At 45.3% G+C, this 12,727-nt stretch overlaps 1 protein-coding gene across 1 annotated transcript in view; it reads right to left on the minus strand.

The window, feature by feature from the left end:
* The window catches only part of LOC141941657 (TOG array regulator of axonemal microtubules protein 2-like), a 66,835-nt gene that overhangs the window by 21,749 nt on the left and 32,359 nt on the right, over window positions 1–12,727 (minus strand). Inside the window, 8 exon segments of the mRNA XM_074864627.1 lie at window positions 220–337; window positions 1,213–1,371; window positions 2,580–2,815; window positions 3,397–3,502; window positions 5,147–5,270; window positions 7,331–7,495; window positions 8,646–8,805; window positions 9,741–9,934. Coding sequence (XP_074720728.1) covers window positions 220–337; window positions 1,213–1,371; window positions 2,580–2,815; window positions 3,397–3,502; window positions 5,147–5,270; window positions 7,331–7,495; window positions 8,646–8,805; window positions 9,741–9,934 — 1,262 coding nt within the window.

Here is a 12,727-nt window from a genome sequence, read left to right on the forward strand (position 1 = left end):
TGTGGCTGATATTCAAAATACACCCACTTTATTTCTAATGATACTACTTCCTTCACTGTCTGCAAATAAACAGGCTGAGGATCAACAGTTCATTCCCAGAAGCAAAATGATTCAGTGGAAGAAGAGTGAGATTGGTATATTTAGATTAGGTACATTTAATCTCATATTAGCGATGTCAGCACTTACATAAAGGAGACATTTCTCCTGCCAAGCACTTACTTTCTGCTTAAGTCTTGCCATAACATCTATCAAGTCACGTGAGGGGACAGACTGTTTCAAATACGTATCAAAATTTTTATGACTCATCAATACAGTCAGCATCTTCCGACCATAAGACCTAACACAGGAAAGAGAGAAATGAATACAGACTATTACTGTCTTTTCTCCCTTGGGAATAAACAAAGGAAACGTGTTAAGAGAATAAGCTGGTATTTTAAATTCATCATTGTGCAATACCTTCATGGGAAGGTTATTACCTATTCAGCAAAGAGAGATTATTTGCCTTCACTTGGAGTCACTGCACAATGCTGCCAGCTGACCACAAGAGGAAAGAGGAGAACACAGGGCAACAGGAAAATTCAATTTCACTCAGAAATTGTAATTTATCTTCCTTTAACTGGCAGAAAAGCCAGGGCAAATCACCTCATGCTTACTATTTATTATTCTATACTACATGTATGCACACAGGCAACTGGTTGCTCATGTGTTCTTGCCATCTATTAATGGGAATTTAATAATCAAAATAAGGATTTTGGTTTGGTTTTGCTACTATGAAACTACACCTATCTTAAAGAAGAAATTTGGAGGTCATTCAGCCACAAGATGACAACATCATACAATGATTGGCAAGAACAATTTGTGACTATCATCGGTAACTAAATCTGCAGAAAGGGGGTAGAAAGACTGAATACGTTGGTTAAAGACAGCTGGAATTTTTCTAGGACAGTCTTAACCTTATCAGAAATAAATGCTTGGGGTCCTTCAGTGATGAACATCAGCCAACGCTTCAGCTTTGCATTGTGCACATAAGACCAAGCAAAATTGTTTGACTGAGTAATCTGAGCTCAGCTGATCTGCATAAAGAATCATTCAAGTCACAGGAATTTGGCAATGGTCCTCCTTGCTGGACAACCTCATCTTATCCAGTACAGTCATTTCCTGACAGATATCAAACAGTTTTCATATTTTAGGAGGTGAAATGAAGATCATCACCTTGTGTCCGGGTGACAGTCCTGAGCAAACCTCACCACTGTGCACACCAGCAGCTCAGTCCTGTCACGTGCACCCGACAGGAGCTTCCCAGCTCCAATTCGCTCCACCGCAGTCAGTAGGTGTTTGGCCGCACACCTCCGCACCAAGACGTTGCAGTGCCTGGAAACAAGAGAACAGACAGTGGAGCAGAGGAAAAAGGAGGGCCAGAAGCACAGGCCTCAGCCATAGCATGCTCCCCCTCATTGCTGGGGGAAGGAGCCGTCTGTTCTCCCTGCACTTTTAGCCACCTGTAGAAGATCCTGTCCTCAGATAAAACCAAAATTGGCATCGTACAGAGGGACTACCTGCAAGGAAGAGGGAGGAATTCAATCTCCCTGGACTATCTGATACTCAATTTCTTTCCCAAAATTAACTCTGACAAAGAGGGAAATGAAAGATAATTCATGCTGACTCGTCAGAGGGCTCCCACTACACAGACAGAGCTGCAGCAGGATTGAAGCTTATTCCACCTGTTTATCTCCAAAATCTGAAGACCCTTGAAAAAAAAAAAATGGGGCTGAAAACCCTGTGGGGTATGAAGCTGCAGAATATCCAGCAATGCAGCCAGTTTGTTCTTTCAGGCTTGGCAAGAGGTACATTTGAGTGTTCTACCCTTTTCAAAAGGATAGCAGTCATTTTAGCCAGGTTGTCCTTTCTAGAGGGTGCGTGTCTGAAACTATCAAGCACAGCACGAATATTTTAAAGCAGCATTTGCTTCAGCTGTCCCATGGGAGTCGGCCTGTGAAGGCGCCTGTAAAGTGACTCACCATCTCAAGGCTAACATGCAGCGTGAATCTGTATAGAAAGTGGAGCTCTAAGGGCACCACAGTCAGACAGACTCCTCTCATCAGGAGCTGCGCCTCCTGTGCAAACTGTGCTGCACCCAGCAGGTTCTCCCTGATCTGCTCCGTGTCCCAGCAATTAGCCTCCTCATTTCTCAAGTTAATTGCATAATGATGATGCATGGGTTTTCCCAGTGCCTCTGTGGTTAGCGTTGTGAAATATCAAAGGGCGCTCACTGCTGGAATTGCCACTGTCCCTCTTCCCGCAAAGCCACAGGCTATGTCACCACCCTTTGCAGGGACTTTCACTTCCCCATCATTCACCACGTCTAGGCAGTGTTGACTGAGGAAAAATAGGCTGTAGTAGGACAGAAGTAGATGTCAAGAAGAAAGGAGCAAGGTTGATCAGAGAATCTAAGTGCTGAGTTCACAGAAGATGCAGGAGAAAGGACCCTTCCCTCCCATCATTCCCCTTCTGCCTCCCATCCCTTCCCTCTGCCCACACAATTTAAGGGGAAGGATATCACTAAGAGAAGAACAACATACTGGACTCCACTAGCCATGAGAGCAGTCATTGCTCGTGCAGCAGTCACACTCTTCACCATGATATCCAGGGATTGGTCGGCTGCTTTCTGAATGAACTTGCTGGAGTCCCCCATCCTCTGGAGCAAGACCTGAGCAATCCCATCCACCTCATGGTCCATGTGCTTCTTCATGGTCCTGAAGAGCTCTCCAAGAGTGCTGATGGCAAATTGAGACACCTTCGAGCGGAGGTTGTTCACCTGGGCAAGTCATGAAGGGAAATGTAAGAATCACCTTGTAAAGAAAATATGTTCCCCTAGACAAAGGTCCCAGGAAGCAACAAGACTTCTTGCTGTGTACAGCTGGAACATAAGAGCATGGTAAGCGCAGAAGACCACAAGCACAGAAACACGCTTACTCTGATAGCAACTTCTTCTCTGGCCTCAGGACCACTTCTAAAATACAGATATCAGGAAACACTGGAAAATAAATACCTGCAGTCAATCCCCCAGGATGCTGAGGAGGAGGCAGTGGGAGGAAGCTGGGAGGCAAAAGCTGCCGTGTTTAATTACAACTTGGGCAGAGACCTGGGCTGTTGCAAATCACCTGATCAGTGTCTCAGACTCTGCATTTGTATATGGCATAGCTCAAAGAGGAGAGAGACAGATGTCCAGTGGATATAGCTGTATGTACAGACAGATCATAGAGATAGGTGACATAACTATTAGAAAAATGAGTAATGAAGGCAGACACTGAGCACACATGTAGATGAACAAGCACATATCTACTCTACAACCCATGTACAAGGTACAAGGGACGCAACTGAACACAACATTCTCACCTCTTTGGTAACTGCCAAGGAAACAGCATGAAGCTTAGAAAGAAGGACTTCTGAGTGGCAGACAGCCAGGCATCTGATGCTGAAGAGTCCCTTTGCCTTCTGCTCCCTGAAAGGCAATTACCAAAAAGATTGATTTTTCTCACCACCCAAGAACTAGGCAGCACCCTCTGAAATTACCAGAGTGTCAGCTCAAACAAACAAAGGGAGGTGCTTCTCATACAGCACTTAATTCAGTCGTGGAACTCGTTGCCACAGGATGCTGTGGCAGTCAAAAGCACACATAAATCCAAAAGGCAAATAGATGCTTTCAGAGGGGATGGGTTAATTTGTGACCGTTAAACAAGACAGCCTTTCTGAAATCCCTGGCACATGAAGTCCCGATGTTGCTGCTTCCTAGAAGCTGGCAGACTACGCCGTGTTTCTGCTGCTTGCACCCTCCCTGTACCCCGTCCCTGAGATACAGTCCCATCTGGCTGTTACTGGGGCATTTTCCCTCTCCGCCATCCCCAGAGGGCAGTTCAGGAGTGAGAGTCTGCACTGCCACTCCAGAGATGAGTCTGCACTCTGCAATCTAGTCCACACGCCGTACACACACACCTGCCCCACCCCATCCCATCCCACAAAAAAAAGGCAGTATGTCCTAAAAGATTGCACACCTGGGCAAGAAGAGCCAAAATGCTGGATTTTCCCTGCTTAAAATAACACCCACAACAGCAACATGTTATTTAAAAGTCGTAAAAACCCACCTCTTTCAGCACTTCCTTTGTGAAAGACCTGAGCTGCATGAAGGCACGTGATGCAGTCACTGGTTCACCAGGGCTGCAGGCAAGGACTGGGAACCCATCCCCACCGGGGTCCCTGAGTGTAACCCAGACCCCCCACACCTGCAGCAGCTCTCTGTACCTCACAGGTCACCACACAGGAACAGGGAAGAGAAAGGGGAGAGGGGCAAAACAAAGCAACCGTGGAAGATTGTTCATGGTTATCCCAGTATGAACGGAGCCCTAGTGTGTGCTGACCCAGAAATCAAAAAGACAACCAATACTATCTGAAATTTGTAGAGCCTCCTCCTGTCTACGTCTAATTTCAGGACACACTGTGATTGTCAACAAAACATCTTTGGCCCATATTAAGCAGTGAGAAGGCAGAAGTTGAATTCTTAAAGTGCAAGATTCTGAAAGGATTGTTTTTTCTTTTGCCTTGTCTTCTGCCATGAGGTCTTCAGAAGAAATGACAGGCTGAGCAACTCTGCACCACATCTAAGTTCATCCCCAGAAACAGGAACTCCCTGTAAGCACTCCTGGGACTCACATGCAGGAGGTCACAGGCAAGCCCCATCTCCTGCTGCTGCTGCCAACAACAGGACCAGAGATAAATCCTTACTCAGTCCCACCTGGGCCAGTGACCTGAGGCCCCCAAGACTCTAAACTCAAGACCACTTCTGTCCTGCTTCTGGCTTCAGCCAGCAAATCACATTGTTCCATAACTTTCCCTCTTCCCTGAAGATTTTGTTTGCAGTTACGTGGACCAGAAGGCAAAGCCAGGAAACAGCACGGACCTGCTGCAGCTGTAGCACTGCTATTAGGACCAAGGCAAGTAAAAGGCTGCTCTCGCGCCTTCATACTGTGACTGCTTTGGAGTAGTTTCACCAGTTCCCTTTGGACATCTGGGCTCAGAGGCACTAGGAAAAAACCTTTCCAGTTTAGCTTTACACTGAGAGGGAGAAAGAGTGAACAGGGGTCTATCTTACCAATCGTCGCTGCTGAGCCCTGTGAGTGCTTTGAGCAGCTCCTGCTGTGGCTTAGGGACGGGTCTGGCTTCCCAGGTGTCCCCACACTCCAGGAAGTCCAGATCATTGGCCAGCAGCGAGTTTGCTGTAAGGAGAGGGTTAGACATCAGCATCGCATACCCCAAGGCAAGGCACCCCACCATCGAGCAGACCGCAAGCCAGTCTCCCAGCCAAGACTACAAACGGGTGCAAACTGGCATTGGTTCAGAGACTTCCCTGCTGTCTGGCTCATTGCTTTCCCCAGCACCCAACCATCTCCCAGTCACCCCCAGCTGGGCACCAGCTCCTTGTTTAATCCTGAAAATTGCACACACAGAGCCAGCTCCCAAGTCCATAGAGGTACCACAGCCAGCCTGCAGATTCATAGTGCCACAGAGCTCAAGCTCACTGCTGCCCAGTGAAACTTGCTACCCTGGGAGTAAGCTCCTGAGATGTGCACATACCTCCCTCTATCACCTCCCTGTAACCTGGAGCACTGGGAACAGAGACACGCTGTAACTTTCCGAGGAAGCATCTCCAGATGCCCTCAGTGAGCACCAAGCCTGAACAACTGAGTCCTGTTGGGCTCGGGCGAAACCCCAAGGAGCAACCACCAGGCAACAGTGAAACCTGACCCTCTAAATCTGACAGTGCCTCTGTTTCCATTTACTTCAAATATTCTAGACAGAAGGCAGCTGAGTGCACGTACATTTTAGCATACTGTTGGGAAAGTAGTAGTTTATGGATTTTGCTATTTTCCGAGTGTTATGAATATTTACTATTTCAGAGGTACCCACTAGCTGTATTTCGAAGATGCTGAGGTGAAATTTATTTGTTATCAAATGTACTTGTTTGCAAACTGCAGTGCCTAAGCTTTCTCTTGTGGAAAAATGCAATTTCTAGTCGAGATAGTTGTGACAAAAAAGCCTTCCAAATGTGAACTGAGAATAAAAATATGTAAATATAAATGCAAATTGTTGGCAAACACATTCTCTTGATGATAAATATACAAGGTATAAGAAAATTCAGATGACAAATGCATTTGTTATGAAACCTATTTGTCATCAGAAGCACCACAGGTCAAAAATTTCATGTCTTGCACTCAAAAGCTCATTTTCTAAAGTGTAAATGAAAACACCTGAGCTGTCTAAAAGTATTGAGTATAAATATTGCACAGAATCTAGATGAACTGCTATGGACTCTGTAGGGTTTTATGCTACCTTGCATGTTCTACAAAGTACAGAGGATGGAGAAACTGTAAAATCAAAACTATTCAGGTGGGGCCTAATTTGGGTGTCACCAATATCCCTGTCAATGACATCAGTGATGTCACTGCACAAGTATGTAGATATACACAACTATATTCAATATGAATGGAGAGCCACGTCAGGATAGTTCTGGTCAATTTTGAAAAGCAGAGTAGCATCACTAGAAAAGAACATTCAAAGTATCATTCCTAGCTCCCTTTTTCTTAACTCATGCTACTCAGGATCATAACACAAGGTAGGCTACCCACAAAGGAGAGACAAGAATCACTGCAGACTCACTATCTGCTGTATATTTACTGCACGTAGCAAGAAGCCTGGGACGACTGGACAGCCTCTCCTGTATGTTGTCTGCTACACACAGCCACCGTATTTGGGTGGGGGGACAGAAGAGGCACTGCTTCTTCCCAGCTTGCGTGGCAGGCGGTAGGATGGGAGAGCCTAGAAGCCGTTAGGCACTTGTAGGTCCAACAACAGGATTGTACCAAGTCACTAACTTCCATGCAGAGACAACCCTTGCTGTGACAGCAGAAAAGCTGGCTGGAGAGCCAGACAGCAGCACAGGCGGAGGGCCAAGATGGTGAGTGGCTAACTGATCACAGTGGTACATGTATGTGCACAGTGAGCACCTTGCCAGGCTGCACCGGAGCTCAGCCCTGCAGTTACAGCTGCCTCCCGGCAGCAGTGTTATATTTTGGTATGGACAAAAGCTAGAGCTTAAGGCTTTACCACTACTTCATTCAGCTCAACTTTCCAACGGATCTGTAAGCACCAACTGCTCCAGTATCACTAAGCTGGAATGGATCCAAAGCAGGTTTGCTGTCAATCCTCAGAACAGTCTTTGGACCTAAGATCCTACCTGTGGTTAAAGAATGAGGTAGTTTGTGCTCCTTGTCCTCACCTGAGGATTTGCGCGGGAAGCTGTCACCCTGGCTGATGACAGGGATGCTGGGAAGTGGCGGCCCGTTGACCCGCTTCCTCAAGGCAGTACCAGCGCGCTCTCCGTGTGCGTTGCTCGTGCTGGGAGACATGAAATCTGTCCCATTGACAGGCTGTGGGCCAAAGCCTGCAGAGACCGAAAAGGACCTTGTAAAATGGAGAGTGACAGCTGTGGGCTGGGAAAGGTCTAGAACTCTTGCTGGAGCGGGGAAACATCCCTTTGTTGTCCCAAACAACTCCCAGCATAACAGTTGCACACTAAAGTGGGACAGTGATCATAGAATGATGGAATCGTGTGGGTTGGAAGGGATCCTTAGAGGTCATCTAGTCCAATCCCCCTGCAATGAGCAACAAGATCAGGTTGCTCAGAGCCCCATGCAACGTGACACTGAATGCCTCCAATGATGGGGCATCGACAGCTTCTCTGGGCAACCTGTTCCGGTGTTTCATCACCCTTATTGTAAAAATATCTAGTCTAAATCTACCCTCGTTTAGTTTAAAAGCGAATGCAGTGATGCTTTCCCTAAGAAATGAGGAAAACTCAGTACTGCTTTTCTTTTGCTTTCCTGTTTCAGAGGCTGGATAGGGAAGTTACATTTCTGGGGCTCCCACCTCAGCACTCCTCACCAGTATACAAAATAATAGCAAGAAAAAGAGCAGGGAACCTCGTCCAATGCCCTTGGGCTGAGTGCTGACTCTGTGACATGGTAGCACATGCAGCAGTCCAATCAGAGCCCACCAGCTGTGATGAAGTCAGTAACACTGCTGGCTCATGGGGTAAGACATAAGCACTGCCTAAGGGCTCCAGCGCAGCTCTGCAACGTGAGATCCTCAGCAGGGAGTGGTGTGAGCAGCATAATCTGTCCTATCATGTGATCAAGATCGTTTGTGGTTTAATTAGAAATAGTTTAATTTGTTTCTTCCACCTTGGTGTGCACCTTGGTTGAAAAGCATTCTTTTGGACTCACCCATTCACCTTTCCCGGAGGCTAGACTCAGAGAGTCTGAAGCCCCGATGTAGTTTGCAATACAGAATTATCTAGTCTGAAAGATAGGAGAAGGGGGGAAGGTGATATTCTGTGACTGCCTCAGTGTGGGCCATGGGCAAGATGCTTCATGCCTCTGTATTTTTCTTTGGAAAATGGAAATAAATCCTATTCTAACTTTCACTCAGATGCAACTGTAACAGCCTTCCAGTGTGATTTCATAGACATTTGCAACACTATTTAAAGAGCAAGCAAGTGAACAAAAAGGCCCACAACTATAGTAACCACTTACTTTCTTTGGCTGTATCCCCAGGGTCAACACTCTGTGTAGGAAGCTGCAAGGACTTCTCCTTTTCTCTCTCTTTCTCCCTCTCTCTACGCAAAATCTCCATCTGTCTCATTCGCTTCTCGTCTATTTTCTTTTGAACTGACTTGGACAAGGTAACATGGATCTAGTTGCAATGAAAATACATCATGGAGCATAAAGATTGATACACGAACCATATAAAACACCTCATCAGGAACACGGTGGTAGAGTGTCATAGTCTTTAATGCAGCTCCATATACATCCCCATAGTTTCAGAAGAATTTCTCCTGTCCTCACCTTGGCATACAGTTACACCCAGTGATGTATAACACTTCAGTGCCATAACCTTCCACTGGCCCAAGGTACTGTTTCTCAATCTATGTCAGGAAGCCCTGCTTGAACCAAGAGCGTCAGAGGAGTGCTTCCAGACATATGAAGAGCTCACGTTACCAGTGAACAGGCAGTTCAGTTCCTACAGGCCAGGGCCGGGGAATAAAAACCATCTGCAATAACCAGCAGTGAGAGGTAATTTGCTGTTTCTTAACACTCACAGACAGTAATCGCAGCTGCTTCTCATGGACTCAAACGCTCTCTGAGAACATGAGTCCAAAAACGGAGTCATGTGAAAACAAGTTGGAGAAACATTGGTCTTAATGAATACAAAAATGAGAATGAGAGAGCTGCGAGATACAGCAAGAAGGTAACCAAGAAAAAGCAAGCTCTTCCATTTTAGTTTGCAGCCTTGCTTATTACACTCAACATTATAATCTTTGCTTCGGTGCTTCCGAGCATGCACTTTGCACATGTTCACTGATGTGTAACTTGCTCTGCCGTTCAGATCTGCTCTAAATTGGCCTTCGTACATAAAGAATACTTCTCATGTAACTTTACCACCATGTCCCAACCAGTGACTTCTGCACCAGTGAAAATACTCAAGCAATTGCTCTGTAGCTGTCAAATGTATTCCCAGGAGAAGCTGCTCCCCAAGAGGGGAAGATACTGATTTTCAGTGACATTTTGTGCTAAGCACTGAGCAGTCACTGAAGAGGAAGGCTGCTCACCCCTGTCCTTAGCCCTTACCCTTCCATTGCTGTACTTCAAGTCGTCATCACTCAGAAGGGAAGGGTTCATGAGATGATCCACCTCCTTGATCTGCCTGAGTGGGGGGCCTGTTAACGGGGACAACACAGTTTCACATAAATGTCCAGAAGACTTCAGGCCACCATCAACACGATGCTGGAGAACAGGCATGATGGGTTCCAGAGTCTGGAGCTCTGATAAGACATGGATATAGATTGTGTGTGAGAACAGCAAGGTACATGTAACCTCTCCAAAGAGATGGGGTACTACCATGGTGCACTGGCAGCAGAAATGACATTACTTTGTTGGCCATCAGACTCAGAACTACTGCATGATACAGGCCTCAGCCCTTGGCTTCTCGTGAGCAGCTTTGCTTGACAGAGAAGAGCAAAAAGAAGGAGATTGCTCTTGACAAAAGGGTTCTTATCTGTTCCTATCCATTTTGATTTTAGTAAACATCCTCATTTTCCCAGTTACCCCTGTTTTTTAATAGCTATATGCCTTTGTAGAGAGGAAGAATCAACATTCTCTCTTCTTTGCTGGAATATTTTAGAGGGCATTTAAAGAAAAGCTTAGGATTGCTAGAGTGTTACCAAAACCAGAATTGTGTTCTTGAAGCTAGCGAATTCATTTTCCCCAAGGAGTTTCATTCTAAAATGTAGCAGATCAGCCCACCTTCCAGGCAGCCTGACTAAAGGCTGATTTTCTTAATGGGAATAGCACAATGCAGCTCATTCTGAAATACTTTCCAAGACTGCTGTTAAAACTCAGAGAACTAATGATTCCTTACATGGCTTCACAGATGATAAAATCATGTGATAGCCAAGCAGTAAAAAAGGAATAACTTTCTTAAATCGGGAGGTTTTATCCCTGCAGAATGGTCAGGTCAATACGAAGAGAGAAAAATGGTTTCATGATATAGCTCATTTCTAGTCCAGAATGTATCCAGCAAAAATGTCACCTTACTTACTCAGCAATAATTCTCCCTAGTTGTACTCAGCTTCCTAGCTGCATATCAGCAATAAAGGAATCATTCCTATGGGGCGTGCCCAGTATTTGGCAGAACTAACACTGAGCTCAGGGACCAGTGGATCTTATCCCTTTTTTCACATCAGCAAAATTATTTGTTAAATTCTCATCTTTCCTATTGCTACAAACCCACAGATGACAAAGGAACAGCAACGGTGTCATTGAGGTTTTCAGCTTACAAGTACTGGCTGACACAGATCCGCCAGACACTGCATTTTGCCTTGCAGAACTCTTATCGCTAGTGATAATGTGAGGCGGGGAGGGGAGAGAAGCCAGTAGGCATCTCCTACCGCAGCCTCAGTTTGCAATACTGACATATGCAGATAGAGTAGGGGAAGAGATTGGTAATCATAAAACTAGCAGATGTGGCTTGAGGCACATGAGTTGCACAAAGGAAACCTCAGTTCATTACTCAGCATTTAATTTAGGCTTGTGCTTTAAGAGGACGGAAAGCTCAGATCCTGCATAGGCTGGATCCTTTTTTAAGTCTCTTTCTCTGTAAATGGAAAATTCACAAGGACTTCCTATCACGCAAGGTTCCACTATTTCTCCCAGAGCAAAAATAGGCAATGTTGATTAATCTACCTCATATCTCAAAGACCTTGGTTCAGAAACTGCACCAAGGGAAGGTTTTCTCCTTCAAGTGTAGGAGGAAGGAGTGGGAACATTTCTCATTTCATGTGAAATGCCTTGTTTTTCTCTAATCTTTGTGACATTAGAGACTGTGCAGGGACGTTTTCTTTTCCTGCTGTGCATTTCCAGGGCCTCAAGGTACCCGCTCCAGCTCCTGCCATTCATAACCCCATGCTGGAGTCATTTTCACTGAATCACCAGAGCACATTTCCCAGTGACTGGGTTCTGGGGGAGCCATCTGAGCATATGAAGGAATTGAAAAAAGTGACAAGATGGTTTTCAACCAAACTTTCACAGTGCCACCCATGGGTCAGGACTCCTATGGTCATTTTAGGACAGCCATGCCCTGTACCTACCTTGAAATTTAACGGTCTTCTCTTCAATTCTGCTGCCTGATCTTGGCCTTAAGAAAAACAATAAAAGAATATATGAGGAGATAGAAAGAGAAGGAGGGGTAGCGTTAAAGGCGGCAAACTTTCTTAGCGTGGTCGTCCTGATGAAGGAGGACATGCAACTCATAAACCCAAGAATATGCAAAGCTGATTAATTGTTATTAAACTTTCGGTTGCTGGAGTCACACAGAGCTCATCAAGCTCTAGTTGAAACACAGAAGTCATTCTTCAGTTTGGGCCAATTCTATCCAATTCTGCTGTCTCTCCTTTTGGAGCTACGTGGCTCTCACTGTTACATACGTCCTTTCTGACTCAGCAAGAGAGGTTAAGCCGGCTGCCTTTACTCTGCTGCAGAAGCCTAACTTTGCCCGGTCATGACTTCAGCTGATGACAGAATCTTGCTATACATGGTAATACCACTGCTGTCTCCTTAGAATAATATTACACCTCCCTGCTCTCCCAAGGAAAAGAAAGGTTTTTCCCACTCAACTGGGAGGTAAGTATATTCAGATTGCATTTTAAAAGTCATGCTGAAGCATGGAACTATATTTCTATGTCTCCTTATTTATTGCTATAACTAGGATAAGGTTGACAGCTAGATTTCCCCACGCATATCCAAGCAAATATCTTTTCATCAGTTACAGCCCTATAACTGTTCTCTAGTACCTTGTCCCCTTTGATCTTAAAACCATATGTAAATATTAAATATCTATAGGATTATACATCTATAAACCAAGATTTATCTGGGCTCTCATTTCACAGTGAAGACCCAGACACAGAGAAGCTACAACTGACACTTACAGAAGCAGCATCTGAATTTGCAGACAGCTATACAACAGCCAATACTTGCCCTAACATACTCTTGCAGGTACAGAAAGATCACACACAAAACCAGATGCTGTATTCAGATCTATGCAATACAGTTGCCAAATG

The sequence above is a fragment of the Strix uralensis genome, chromosome 3 (assembly GCF_047716275.1).
Source record: "Strix uralensis isolate ZFMK-TIS-50842 chromosome 3, bStrUra1, whole genome shotgun sequence".
Lineage (NCBI taxonomy): Eukaryota > Metazoa > Chordata > Aves > Strigiformes > Strigidae > Strix > Strix uralensis.